The sequence below is a fragment of the Bufo gargarizans genome, chromosome 2 (genome assembly GCF_014858855.1).
Source record: "Bufo gargarizans isolate SCDJY-AF-19 chromosome 2, ASM1485885v1, whole genome shotgun sequence".
In the NCBI taxonomy this organism is placed as follows: Eukaryota; Metazoa; Chordata; class Amphibia; order Anura; family Bufonidae; genus Bufo; species Bufo gargarizans.
The window spans coordinates 221,603,931-221,619,260 of record NC_058081.1 but is presented as its reverse complement, the minus strand read 5'-3'; the positions used below and the strand labels follow the sequence as shown (position 1 = coordinate 221,619,260).

Here is a 15,330-nt window from a genome sequence, read left to right as displayed (position 1 = left end):
TATCTCGAATTCCCTGTCGATTTGTTTAGAGATTGTTTACTTACATTGCCCTGTAAATTGTTCTTTTAGTGTAAATTCTGCAATCAAAATTCCTCCTGGTTACTGTATTATGTCCGAGCCCTGTTCCATCTGAATAGTATTGATAATGTCCTTACCTCTCAGCTAGTAGCTGGTTAATGGTCAGCTGAGCCCAGTACTGTTTGGCAAAATCAGGGAATGCATGTTTACTCTGGGCAAAGAATTCATTCAAAGCTTCAATTTCTGCAATTGTTTCTATTAAGAAGTTAACGCTTTCCTGAATAAAAATATGGTAAAAATAAGAAAAGTAAGCTTTTTTATTGCATTTCCTCATTGTTCATACATTTCTCTTACATGGGCAAAACACTATAAGAAGTAATAAATGCAACAAACGATTTATAAATCCAGGATGGTGGGTATGTCTGATGTATACACCTGGAAAATCTTGTCTATTTCAAATGTATCCATATATTCTATGGACCAGATATATCCCAAATAGTATATTTTTGGCATATGCCTTGCCAGTATGAGTCACTATAGCTTTATTTCAACTGAATGTGAAAGTGTAGTGATCTACATTTTGTGATACACGGGCTTGCCGCATGATGGCAGACTATGAAACTTTGTGGCATACAGTTCTATATGATTAGACCATTTTTTTGGGGGGAAAACTGTTGGGCCTATCTATCCTGGATGCAAGATGACATACGGTTGGGTATAGAGGCATACAGGTTCTGTATGGTATCCTGCAGCACCTTTGCCCAGAGATGTTGCAGCTGAGCCTGTAGATCCTGTACACTGGTAGGATTCCAAAGCTGGCATCCTAACTGGTCCCATAAACTGTCCAGGCAGGCCAAAAAGTGTTGCAATCTGCCATTCCTGGGAAAACCTTGCTGTGTTGGGGTGAGCATTAGCCTGCTGAAAAAATGCCAGTTGGAAGCCCTGCCAGGAGAGGAAACACATGTGGCCGCAGGATAAAATTTTCTTCTGTTAACATGCCTGGAAATGGTCCAGGCAGAGATAGGGGTGTGTAGCGAAGGTGCCACCTGTGTCTGTATGGTGGACAATGAAGCTGCTCGTGCTTGACGGCAGATCAAACAATCCTCTCTACTGGTGGTCTGTCTGGACCATCTGGAGCCTGTTTGCCATGGATATGTGTGTCCTCATGTGACCACTGCTCCCAAGACCTCCTAACAGCTAGGTCAGAATGGCCTTGATGGTGGGCAATTCGTTGAAACAATCATCCTGCTTCCCTCAGTCTAATGATGCGCTCCCTTTCAAAGTCTGTCAACGATGTCTCACCAAGAGGTACACTACCCAAATGTAGCTTTGAGAATCTTTTTATAGGGCATCAGGGCAAACATTTTCATGTCCTATTGTGGCAAGACCCAGAGTCTAATCAGAGCACACCTGTAATAATTTACGTATATGCCTGAAACATAACTGCATGGTGAGTTTCTCAGCCATCCAAGACTCCTATCTGGGTGCGTTTTTGTCAAATTTTGTTTTTCTACATTTCTACATACTTTATTCTGGAAATACATATCAAAAGTGTTGCGAGAACTTTTGGTCATAAATAATATATTAAAATGCAAATAACTTTATGGTATATAAGGGTCAGGCACATTATTTTCAATATATAACAGTTAAACTTTCCGGAAATAATGTAAAGCTCTTGAAAGACTTACAGCAGATGTTGCAGTGATGAAGCTTTCTATTGGTGTTTTCTTATCAGGATCAATTTTACCAGCCACAACAATTTCATCACCTCCAAAATAGTGGTGGAAACGGTTATTTGTCACATCAGAGAGTCCATTTAGCGGGTATTCAAACACAATGTCTTTGAGAAGAGGCGTGGAGACTGTTTTATAAAATTGCTATAAAACAAAATCAAATAACTGTAAGGCTGGGTTCACATATGCGTTGTGAACTCCGGTAGTCTGTTCCGGTAGAGTGAATAGGATCCGGCAGTGCATGGCAGTATCCAGCTGTGCCAGACACGGTAAGCTCCATTAGTCTTTTACTCTACCAAAATATAATATATGAAGCTGAGTGTATGTGTGTATGTCCGCTAAAGGAATCCGCACCGCCGTATTTACAATCACAAAATTTGGCACACAGGTACATCAGGTGTCTGGGGAATGTTTTAGACCAGGTCTCAGGTCTCTTCCTGAGATATTCCCCAAAAAAATGCATTAGCCAATAGAAGCTTAGTCACATGACTCTTATCAGCTAATAGAAGCTCGCAGGCCGTTAGCCTCCACATACACAGTTCTACTCCAGGTTTCCATAACAACCCAGCCATTTATCTTCACTGCTGTAGGAGAGCTTTAAAGGAAATCTGTCACCAGGATAATTGCTATTGAAGTAAAGCCATGGCCTAATAGCACTTAGTACCTTATTTCAAGATGTGCCTTTGTTCCAGCAATAGATGTTTTTATATTCTAAAAATCCAGTTTATTTGGTATGCAAATGAGCCAGTAAGGTGCCCAAAGGGGCGTCACTCTTGCAGGAAGGAGCACAGACACGCCCCCTGCCACAATGTGTCCACCCTCAAAAGACTTAAAACCCCAACTTCTGTCAGCTGCAGAGGTGGTAGGGAGGGTGACTTTCTCCCTTCAGCTCACACTCAGACAGCACAGTACTGCTGTCTTATAGTGAGCTGTTCAAAAGGACACGCCCCCGGTCTGGTTAGGCCATGCTCACTCCCACTCCTCAGCCGACTGAGATTGAAAAAAATGAAGTTAAAAATCAACTTCTAGGTCCCGGTAAGCCTTGCCCAGATCTGGTTAGGCCACGCCTCCTCCACTACTTAGCCGACTGGGATTGAAAAAATGAAGGTAAAAATCAACTTCTGTCAGCTGCAGAGGTGGTAGGGAGGGTGACTTTCTCCCTACAGCTTACACTCAGACAGCACAGTGCTGCTGTCTTAGGGTAAGCTGTTCAAAAGGACACAAAGGACACGCCCCCGATGCAGTAAAGGCCACTGTTAAGGGGGTGGGCCCCTGTGGAAGTCACTATCAAGGGGGTGGTATGCTGTGAAAGTCACTTTTAAAGGGGAAGGCTGCTATAAAGGTCAAAGTTAAGGGGGTGGGCTGCTGTGGAGGTCCAATTTTAAGGGATGGGGCACTGTGGGGGGGTCAGTGTTAAGGGGTGGGGGGCTGTGGAGGTCACTGTTGTTATAGTGCATAGTGTTGATATCTTTTAACGACACACACAAACATTAAATAAAATAGATTAAATATACCCGAGCGACGCCGGGTCCTTCATCTAGTGTTTGATATCTTTATACAGTAGAAATTACCTAATATATTAGAAAATTATCTTGATATCTGTATATCACTACATAGTAAACAGATTAGCTTCTTAAAGTTAGGGGCTTTTCACATCATGTTTCGGCCTACATTTTACATATATGTTAAAAGAAAAAAAGATGCAAAAGTGTAGTACACTATGCAGTGACGTAGCTGTAGTGGAAGCAGGGGAAGCGGCTGCTATGGGGCCCGAACTCAGAAGTGGGAGGAGGACTGAAAGATTTTCCTGTCAACAGTATTATACAATGACATTACATACAGTGACAGTATAATTAGTGACATGACACACAGAATATACATATCGCAAACAGGTGGATTGTCTGCCGGGCCTGGTCTGAGAGACCGACCTTGCCTAGCCGCAGGAGTGAGGGTTGCACGGGAGGATGGGGGTTGCTGGGGGGAAAGCCCGTTCAAAAATGTGCTGTGGGGCCCAGTCAGTTCTAGTTACGCTATGCTTTTGCAGCATGCATAGTCCAGCAAAATAACATATGTTAATGGATACTTTTTTTTGACAATGGATCTCTATGGTGACGGATGGCACTAATGCATCCTTTTAACGTATGACACATACATATATGTTAAACATGAGATAAAAACGTGATGTGAACAGCCTTATCAATATGTCAGTATGGTTGAAGAGGTAAGTAACCATTAAGCACCTTGATTTGGACAGCTGTATCCTTGTTCCCAAAAATCCTTTGAGCCAACCCATGGTTCTCCTGGGCCAGTCTTTCTAGGAAATCATAGTCCACATCAAATCCAATGCCAAGGGAATGAACGGAAAACTCATCACGGTTATTTGCCTTAACGTTCTTAAGAATTTTTGACAGTTTCAATTCGCCTGGAAGAAAAGGGTAATAAATTCAATCAAATAATCTGAAAATATCATATTTTATGTTCCCTCTTAACCTCAGATCAATCATACATTATCATTATGTACATACCATGAATAATCACAGTTTATTCCAAGAAACTGGGGTCCAAGAATAGTGCACTGAGACTTTAGTTTTACTAGTGGCAGTTCTTAAACTTACCCACAGTGGGGTCTCCGTCTGAGACTAGCACAATCAATGAAACGGAGTTTGGATCCAACATTTTTTGGTCGCTGGCTTCTTTCAGTATAAAGATTGCCCTCAGAAGTGCTTCATTGATGTTCGTACCTGTTGATGATCAAATAACTCAATAAATGTGCTTTTATCATTCACAGTCACACAGTGCATGTTCTGTGTTATAGCATGTTAAAATCCAGTTTTCTAAAAATGAAGCACATTTAAAGCAAAGAGCATTAAAGAAGACCTTTCATCAGTTTTGACATAGGCTAATTGTGGTATTACCTTGTAGGGCGGCAGGGACAGACACTTTTATCTAACTTTATACCAACTACTGCTTTGCTTCTTATTTTGATAAGAAATATAATCCTGAGATTGTGGCACAATTTTGGTGCAAGATGGTGCATCAAGGAACACACCTCCTTTCTTAAGATGTCACGCCTCTTCCCCTTTTTCAGACTAGGTGTATAAACTTTCTTTAAACCTAGATGCGCTAAAATGGACAATAGATGCTTTTATTGGCACAATTTATGCCACAATTTCAGCGCTGCTTTGAGCGCTGCTACATTGTCATGACACCAACTAGTGTCTCTGGAATATGGATCTTTTTCAAATATATGCCAATACATTGCTTAAAATGGATTTGCTCAAGTTAAAGGGTATGAAATGGATTTTTACATTGATTAGCAGATAAAGGTTTTAAAGGGGATTAATAAGTTTACAGCTCTGAAATTCCTATTAAAAGTAAACCACAGTAATTTAAATGGAATGGAATCTGCCTGCTATCGATAAATCACATTACATACATGAAAAAAAAACATTTCTATAGTTTACCTCCAATGGGCTGTATATTTTGTACATATGTCTTGGCACTTTCTTTTTCAATAGATGATGCATAAACAAGATCGTCTTTCCAGCAACGAATGTTATGGTTGAAGTCAACAATGCCAAACTGATCGTCAGGACGAAGGTCATCCAAGATAGCCTTCATAGCTTCAATAGTCTAAAAGAAGAAGGGATTGAATCTGATTCACCTGACTTCAGAGCTCTTTGATCTTTCATTAGGGTTCTTATATTGTGTACTTGATTATTGTGTTATATTATATCTGCATAACTAAAAGGGTAGTCTGAGTGTTAAATACTGATGACCTATTCTCAGGATAGCAATCAAATAAACGGTAACGGCAGCATCTCTGAATGTTCCTTTATTAGACGTACTTCAATCAATGTGTACACAGAAAGCAGGGGAGTAGCTATAGGGGGTGCAGAGGTAGCAGTCGCTACCGGGCCCAGGAGCCTGAGGGGGCCCAAAGACCCTGGTGCCACATAAGAAGACACTGGTATTATAGAAAGTGTATGCTGGTCAAGTTACACCTCTGGCTGGAGGGAAGGGGTTAGATTAAGAATTTGGGGGGAGGGGGTCATTTCAATTTTTGCCTCAGGCAGAACAAAGTATGTGCTCCCCTGCCACTGGCCACAAAGCAGTGAGGGACAGGGGCCCAAGCTGAACTCTTGCACCAGGGCCAATGAGCCTTTAGCTACGCCCCTGACAGAAAGCCAAACTGCAACGTTTCGTCTACATGGTAGCCTTTGTCAAGCATCATCCACAAATGTAAGGAGTATGGCACAACTGCAAACCTACCATGACATGGCTGTTCACCTAAACTGACAGCCCAGGCTAGGAGAGCACTAATTATAGAAGCAGCCAAAAGGCCCATGGTCAGTCTAGAGAAGCTACAGGAATCCACAGCTCAGGAGGCAGAATCTGTCCACAGGACAACTATTAGTTGTGTACTCCACAAATCTGGCCTTTATGGAAGAGAGGCAAGAAGAAAGCAAGCCATAAGTCCCGTTTGCAGTTTGCCACAAGCCATGTAGGGGACACAGCAAACATGTGGAAATTTATGGCCTAAATGTAAAACGCTATGAGAAAAACTAACACTACACATCACCCTGAACACACCATCCCCACCATGAAACATGGTGGCAGCATTTTGCTGTGGGGATGCTTTTCTTCAGCAGGGACAGCGAAGCTGGTCAGAGTTGATGGGTAAATAGATGAAACTAAATACAGGGCAATGCTGGAGGAAAACCTGTTAGAGGCTGTAAAAGACTTGAGGCTGGGGCTGAGGTTCCCCTTCCAGCAGGACAAGACCCTACACATACAGCCAGAGCTACAATGGAATGGTTTAGATCAAAGCTTATTCATGTGTTATAATGGCCCTGTCACAGTCCAGACCTAAATCCCATTGAGAATCTGTGGCAAGACAAAATTTCTGTTTACAGACTGATCAGACTGAGCTTGAGCTATATTGCAAAGAGGAATGGGCAAAAATTTCAATAGTAATTACAGCGAAAGGTGGTCCTACAAAGTATTGGCCCAGGGGGGCTGAATACTAATTCATGCAACACTTTACAGATTATTATTTATTAAAAATCTTTTCACTTCACACATACTTGCTATTATTTGTTGGTCTATCACATAAAATCCTAATAAATACATTTAGGTTTGTGGGTGAAAAAATGTGAAAAAGTTCTCACTATAATTACGCGATACAGTGTTTCATGAACACTCTGCCAAATTCATAGGAGGGGACTCAGGAAGTTAGCAGAGGGTGAGGGTAGTTTTTAAGCTGTGCAGCAGGGAAACAGTGGTCATAAGCTGTTTTATCCTTCATATGCAACAATCCCCTGAAAAGCCAGTGTAGAGGATAGGAGTAGTAGTGGCCCTGATGAAGTTTAGTGTCTTGGGCCATTACTCCCTGGGGATCAGTGCAGTAGAATTATTAAACCGAAGAAGGAGGCCAGAGTTAAACGTATTTTTTTAGGTGCAACTTAGAACTTGAAATACATACAGCAGCAGCAGCAGCAGCAAACAGTAAAGCACATGATACATAAAATAAACAATTTGTAGTATCTCCAGGTCTGGGGTACTACACATATATGTAGATTACACTATACAACCTTATCATGTTAACACTTACCTGTTTCATTTTAATCCCCCACATGGAACCGCTGACATCAATAACAAATAAAATATTTTTCGGAAGTGGAGGCTGATTTTCTGGAGCAAAGAAATGGAGAAAGTATCCATTGAACACCTGAAATGCACCAACCATACTATTAGAGGATTATCATGAGATTTATTGTCATGTTTATCTGCATGTCATGTTAATAATAAATCCAATTATAATATGTTTACAAAAATGATATTCATGCAATCGTCATGGTGTGTCTTAATAGCATATCTATGACAGGTGGGGCAGATCTGTTTTCAAGCCAATCCTGATTAATTTAATGAACTATAGGGTCTGTGAAGCTTCCGTTTGGTAATTCTGACAGCAGGAATATTACTGCAGATTATTCCAACTCTTGCTTTACCCCCATCACCAGTTACCAAGCTCTTTTCCTCTAATATGCAAGGGACCCAGATTTGGGACCTGCATGTATTAAGAATTCAAGGCATATTGGGCACATAAAAGGAGAGGGGTGGGTCAAGCGTCTCAATCCATTTTAACCAGCTGCAGTTTTGGTTACAGAGTCCCTGATACAAATTAGAGCAAAGTCAGCCCGATGCATATCTGGCAGTGGCTTACTCCCCTGTCCCATTTAGAAATCAAGTGCTCTAGGGTGAAAAAAGCATGTATGTGGGCATTCTGTCAACAGATACTGAAGAGGTACATGTGTAGCTTAAAGCATCACTGAGCTTTGCATTAATCAATAGTACAGTGTGTGTACATGAGGAATAACACTATTTATGGGCACTATATAACTTGTATCTGGCATTTTTAGCAGTTTTTCAGTGTACATAGTGAATGTGTAGTTAGCAGTTCTCTCAGACATGGTGGGTGAAGACTAGCTGCCATCCACTGCACATATAGAAAGTAGAGGAGAATCTCCTTCCTGATTCACAGTCTTTAAGAAGCAGCTCCAGAATAATGGAGGACATTTCAGATACATTTTGACCTGTATTTTTGTGGATGAAGCACTTGTGCTGAGCTATAACCTTCCTATCTAGTTGTGCAGACTCTCTTTGTCTGTGCCTGTCTCCTCTGCTCCTGTTCACTCTTCCCCTACTCTCTCATACACTTATATTGACATGCGGAATATGATCCTCCTGAAAAGATTATGCTTCCTGGACAGGAATAAGGCTATTAGTGTGTGTGTTGGGGTGTTGAGAACAGGAGAACTAGACATTTCTAACTGATAAAACATATTACAAATTTTCTTCTAGACGCTTTTACTGTTGATTTATGTAAAGCTGTGTGAAAAGTTAGTGACTATTTAAATCACCGTGACAGCAGTGAGGGTTACTTCAGTTTCATACTGGTTTCTCCACCAGTGACCGTCCCAACCCAAGTAAACAGCATTGAATGGAAATAACCATTTCTGCAAAGCAGTTTCTTGTGTTTTCTTGTAAATGACTACTATTAGACTGCAAATAAAGAATGTAAGCACAGGTACAGAGGGGTAATGTATACAGCTTTACTAGACAGTATATCCATCCTATACTGTGCATTTCAATATTTTTTTCATTTACCTGGAACTGACTGGACTTCTCCCTCTTGACGTCATATTTCACACTCAGTCTTCCATTCACCGCGGTTGTAACACAGGTAGGGACACTCACGCTGCTGATCCACAGTTGGCCTGAAAGATATATGAGCCTGAGGAATGGTTAAATGGTGAAGTAGCCACAAAAAAACAGAAGATCAATAAAAAAAAACATTATTTTTATTTTCTATATGCATCCATATGGATTATCTATTCGTACCGTAAGTATGTACTAGGTATATCTGTACAATGACATCTGAATGAACATGAAAGGAAGAAGTTCTAACTTTTTCTCAGGAATTAGTTTTTTCTTTTTTTCTTTCTTTTCCTTTGCATATTTCTCCAATAAGTATAATACACATACAAGTGTCATTGCATTCACTATTGAGTCCAGATATACTATTTACAATGTTAAGTAGATATGTGGTCCACCAAACAATGTGTAGTTATGTGTGAGGTTCCATCAGCACTTGGCTTAGGTCATCATTTGAAGGTGACCTATGACAGGTTCAGGGACATTTGGGTTTTTGGCTTATAATCTTCATGCATGTGTAACATGTAATGAATTTTCTTTTTACCTTTTGGTCTCCCTGGTTAACATTGATGAGGTCAGCAAATTGTTTTGCAACTGGGTTAACTACATTGAGAGTACTGATTCCTTCAGGCTCCAACACATAGATGTCCACCTGGAAACATAATTTTAACAATATGGTCAACGTTATAATTATTTGTGGTTATTTTAAGTGCTTGGTGTTTTTTCTCCTGTTGGATATTCTTGACTTCTCACCTCAAAATGTTTAGCCAAGCGACCTGGCTGGAGATAGAGAGCATGTTCATAGACACCTAGTCTCCTCTGAAGGACTTCCTGGTAATGAAGTTCAAACTGAACTTTAGTTCCTCCGGGAACATTTAAATCAGCTCTGAAGTTTTCCATGTCTAAGGAATTAGTTCTGCGCAGCAAAATAAGTGATTCTGTCATTTATCATATATATGAAACAGTAACTAAAGGAATTGTCATTTCTCAGTTTCTTCCTCATAGAGCTTGACTACAATCTACAGTGAATCTGTCATTCAGGACCGCCACTCCATCCTCTTTGCCAGGTTGCGGCCATGACATCATTTTTTGATTCCAGCAGTGATGTGCCTATTTTCCACACGAGACTGCTGCAGCCAATCACTGGTCTCAGCACTGTATAGCATGGGACCACTCATGCCAGTGATTGTCTACAGCAGTCATGTGTGATATACAGGCATGTTAATGCTGCAGTCAGAACAACAAAGCACAGAGGAGAGAAAGGAGTGGTGGCGCTGGTGCAGAATGGGCTCAGAAAGGTGAGTTATAAAGTTGTTGCCTTTGGTGGGATAGGCCAACAATCCTATGTGTAAGCAGGCCTCTCAAATGTCCCCAGATGGCACAGATTGAGGTAAACCTGAAGGTTCAGTATATTGTACCCAACAATATATAATATTGAGATTGGCAGCACTCAACACCAAAAAAAGTTACCCATGCACTTTGGCCATATATCTAGAACCGTCATGTTACATTCTCTGCTCCAGAAGTTAGGCAAAGAGGTAGGAGAAGACATAGACAGAACATAGACAGAAGGAGCACACATGTTCTGGAGCAGAGGATGAAGGATGCATAGCTTGAGAGCTAATCAGTGAGATCTGTGCTCTACTTAAATCCTCCTGTGTGTCTGCTCTATGCCAGTTATTGAAGTTTCAACCTACTTTTTGAATATGCAAGTTTACACTGTTCATTTTGTGAGTTTTCTTGTTTGCTACTGTGTTTGATGTCGGACTGTTTATTGACCATTCCCCTGCCTCTGTCTCTGTACTCTTGTCTCTCTTGGTAGTGACTCAGCTTGTTTCTGTTATTGCTATTGGAACTGTTTTGGATTTGACATTTTACTGTTTTGTTTATCGAACCAACTAGTATGACCACTCAATCTGTCCGCTCCACCTGCGAGCAGCTACCTGGTGAACGCAAGATAGGTTTCCATACCACTTGCAGGGACAGCATTAGGTTAGCTAGTTAGGTTCCTGATAGTGGGATTGCCGGTATCAAGGCAGCTATTCCACTGTATGCAGGGTCCTTATTATAAGGTTTTCCAGCTTTTGCTAAACTGTGTTGCTAGTGTCAAATCTGGCAGTGGATTTGCAGTTTTCTGGAGCGGTTACCTTCACACCTTACAAATACATTCAGTTCTGAAAGATTGCACGGATGAATAAAACAGGAATAAAGAATATTTTTTTTTATAAGTTTTGTCTGTGGGAAGGCAGGAAGTAAAAAATGAACATGCAAAAATGGCCTGGTCCTGAAAGTAGGCAAAAAATACACAGCAAAACCTCTGTATGACAACCACTAACATTGCACTTCAAAGTGGTCTTCTAGGGGAATATGGCCAGTATGCATGATTTATGGTGGTGGTATATCATGTAGATATCTACTTTCTAGTACAAAGGTCCCCAACCTTCCTTTCCAATATGACTGGTAGCGCTGAGCCACACTGGAGTTCTGAAGCTGTAGCATCAAGCAGTGATGAGAGATCGCAGACCCGAATGACTTTCTAACCTTTTATGGGTCATGTATAATATGCACCTCATTTACACATGTATAGTTTAACCCAGATATTGTTAAATGCTGCGTTGTCTAAATAAGATGAGTTTTGTCGGTAAAAGTAAAAACCTCTAATACAACATTGTACAATACTGTGCTTCAGACCTTAGCAGTCCGGCTGATTTGCCTCTTGCTCTTGCTTTGGAGTACAAGCTTCTAGCCTCTGACTTTTCTCTTATTGAGCCGCTAAATGTGATGCCATTGACATTCCTGCAAGATTAAGTAGTATACAAAGTAAGTATATTAGTTTTACTATAGGGATTACCAATCTATACATTTATACAAGTATTAAACAGGGGAGCATATATTAATAAAATCTAAGAAATAATTATTTTCATTGTAAGTAATTGAAATGACACTTACATAGTGAAGTTATTGATGAAAGCTCCTTTGGGTATCTGGATATCAAATGAGAGACTCTGCGGGTATTTAGCATTGTTCTCCACTTTGCTTTGGATCATGGTATTGACGAAACGTGACGTGATGGAGGATTCCACCTTGTAACTGTACAGAGAGATTGAATCCTGGGAGGGCACCTGGCAGGAGGAATGGCTGGCATATATTACACATTTTAAAGCATAACTGTTTATTGGGGAAGCTGATATGGTGATTTAGAATTTCACTGAGAGAACTCCCAATTGATACATCAAGCTGGCCAGGGGAGCTGCTGGATACCCTGAAGTGCACACTGTGGAGCTTGGGCATTGTGTGGGTGGGCTTTATCTTGTTGGAACACTTCATCTCCTAACTGATTCAAAAAAGATAGTATGACTGTTTTTATGATGTCCTGGACCTACTGAAGGCTGGCTAATGTTCCCTTCATGAATACCAGATGAGAATGGCCATGATAGCCATCATGACACCTAGTATTGGTCCTCTGTGATGGCAATAGGTGCTCTCCAGCCCTCCTACAAATTCAGTAGAAGCCTGTATCGCAGCAAAACCCAGTATTAATGTCACCCTGCCTTGACATATATCCTGCTGCAGAACCCAAATAAAGGGTGCACCACTTTGCTTGTGTGATCAATGACCATGTACCACTTGCGGTTTAAACTTTGTCAATGGCAGCTCAGGGAACCTGTCATCAACGTTATGCTGCCCTCACTCAGAGCAACAAAAAGTAGGGACAGACAGTGATGTGTCACTAATGAGCTAAAAGTAAGTAATCATTGCAGCATGGGTCTTGAAAAGAGTCAAATCTACCTAAGAAGAGTCAAGAGTTATTCATAAGCTTCTGCTCTCCCACTTATCTCCTGGTGATTGGCAGTTGTCTACTAGGGACACAAGTAAGGAGAAGACTGGCAATCATCAGCAGGTGGGCAGAGAGCAGGAGCTTATGAATAACTCTGGCTCTTCTCAGGTAGATTTGACTCTATTCCAGGCCTGGACTGCAATGATTATGATGATGGTTCTCTGCAACCACTTACTTTTAGCTCATGAGTGACACACCGCTGAAATCAGCATGTCTGTCCCTACTTTATGTTGCGCTGAGTGTAGGCAGCATAAAGTTGATGGCAGGTTCCCTTAAAGTTTTCGAAGTATTCCTTTTTCATTTTCTGGTAGTATATATTGGAAGTCTTAAAGTGGCATTCTGGGAAAACTTTTGTTATGTCATAGTGTCATATAACAGGTTTTGATCGGTGGGGGTGATAGACTTTCTGAGTTTGTCCTGCTTCTGTCTACTGCTGCACACTATGTGAGTACTTCTGTACTTCTCTCTCCTCGTTCTAGTGACTGGCGGGGGTCTCAGCAGCAGTAGGACCCCCACTTTTCATAAAGTGCATGGACACTAAGAATATTGACCTATGAAAATCAAATATGTGAAAAGTAAATTATATGTAAAGACTTTGTCACAAATTACTTACTACAAAAATTGTGAGAGTACTATAATTGTAAAGTGTGAGTTACGACCACCATCAACAATTCTTATTTGTGTCATGATCATAACTAATCTATGAATATGACTATACCTGTCTTTACAATGATGATGCTAATGATGATACTAAAGAGTTTGCACAATGCAGTTTCTCATAAGTCATCCTTAGCCCTTCTAGTTTGTATTCTTTCGCAAAGGTCTGTGTCATTGACCTTGCAGTTAAAGAAACAGTCAACATTTAGTTATCTAGCACTGACCTTGCAGGTTCAGCACATATACATACCTCTGCGCTGGTATCTGCAAACCTCTGTAAAACAAGAACATAGAGAATATTTGTCATTATATAGCTCACAGTTCACATGTCTGCAAATTAAAAAAAGAGCACCAACATTTTCATTTTCAGGAATAATTATTTAATTGTTTATTATATCGGAAAAATTCCAGCAAATTACCAATACCAAATATCCTATAACTGAGTTATCAAGTTCAAAAACAAAATTCCAGCCAAATAAATATATATAACCCTTAAAATACAATATTCTTTATTATTGCGTTCTAAAAAACATTTACCTTAAATAAGTCTATTGTGGCGGTCAAAGACCTATCTGATGTACAAAAAGATACTCATATAGATACACAATATTGGGGGTACAAATCTAGGTTGAGGGAAGGGAATCTTATTTCTAACGTTACCTTACAGTTAGGCTCAGCCCAGAGACGGCTACTAATGGTGGGGACTCTCTGTCCTCGTACCTAAACTACAAGACCCTAGACAGCCCTAATGGGTCCCTGTACCCTTATTCACCCTCGCTGACTCTGAATGGGTCTATAAACCCCAGGGGGTTATAGACCCATTCAGGGTCAGCAAGGGTGAATAAGGGTACAGGGACTCATTAGGGCTGTCTAGGGTCTTGTAGTTTAGGAATGGAGTGAATTTCATGAGTTTTTTCTTTTTTATAAGCGTTACTTGTGTGGCTTTTTTATGTATAAAACCAAATAAAAATTACTGTTAGACCATGCTGTTGTTTGAAATATTTTTTTTCAAAGTGAAGAAAATCAGCCCAAAAAACACTGTGCGTTATGTATGACTATAGACTTAGGCTTCTTTTACATTTGCGGCAGAGAACAGCCTGCTAGAGCTCTCTGGATCCGGCATTGCCAGAAGGTACCAGAATGGCCGCTGGCCCCATTGACTACAATGTGGTCTGGTGGAGATCTGGCCACTACCCGGCAAATATGCCGGGCTTTGGCCAGGAAAATACTGCTGCAAGTGGTCGTCAATGGGACCGACGGGCATTCCGGTATTATTCGGCAGTGAGGGTCCTAGAGAGCTTCGACAGGTGGTTTACTGCTGGGACAGCCTGCAGGAACTTATGCTGAAGATGTGAAACTAGCCTTACTACTAACATCTGGCCGCAGCATTTAAAAAAAAAAAAACAGACACAGTATTTTTTCCAACTCAAGTCAATCCCTAACATCTAATGTCACTCTCTTTAGACAAACAAGCATGATATACGGTATGTGGCAGAGATCAGATGAGGAAATTAGCTGCTATTTATTTACTCAGCCTGATTTTGGCAATGTAGGTGTTTTGTTATATGATCAAAAATATTGTGCAATATCATGGGACATAGGAACATAATGTAACAGGTGGCTAGTCAACGCCGAAGTAGACATTTGTAATTTCTGTATCTATCCATCATATATCTATCCTATTTTCTATCTATCATAGTACATTTTTGGTTGCTCATAAATGTGTAATTATTTGGAGTCATTACCAATATTTCACTGTAAAAGATTAGCTGTCAATTGGTGACTGTGGGTAACTGAGAACAGGGCTCATCATAGTGATGGTAAAAAACACATCCTTGCTAGAGATGAGCAAATTTCATGTTATGA

At 40.6% G+C, this 15,330-nt stretch overlaps 1 protein-coding gene across 1 annotated transcript in view; it reads right to left on the bottom strand.

Annotated features, from left to right (window-relative positions):
- The window catches only part of ITIH2 (inter-alpha-trypsin inhibitor heavy chain 2), a 50,177-nt gene that overhangs the window by 22,149 nt on the left and 12,698 nt on the right, over positions 1-15,330 (bottom strand). The window contains 13 exon segments of the mRNA XM_044280042.1: positions 156-295; positions 1,707-1,895; positions 3,992-4,173; positions 4,367-4,492; positions 5,216-5,384; positions 7,366-7,482; positions 8,922-9,002; positions 9,004-9,048; positions 9,514-9,621; positions 9,723-9,885; positions 11,661-11,765; positions 11,919-12,091; positions 13,715-13,738. Of these exon segments, the coding sequence (XP_044135977.1) occupies positions 156-295; positions 1,707-1,895; positions 3,992-4,173; positions 4,367-4,492; positions 5,216-5,384; positions 7,366-7,482; positions 8,922-9,002; positions 9,004-9,048; positions 9,514-9,621; positions 9,723-9,885; positions 11,661-11,765; positions 11,919-12,091; positions 13,715-13,738 (1,622 nt within the window).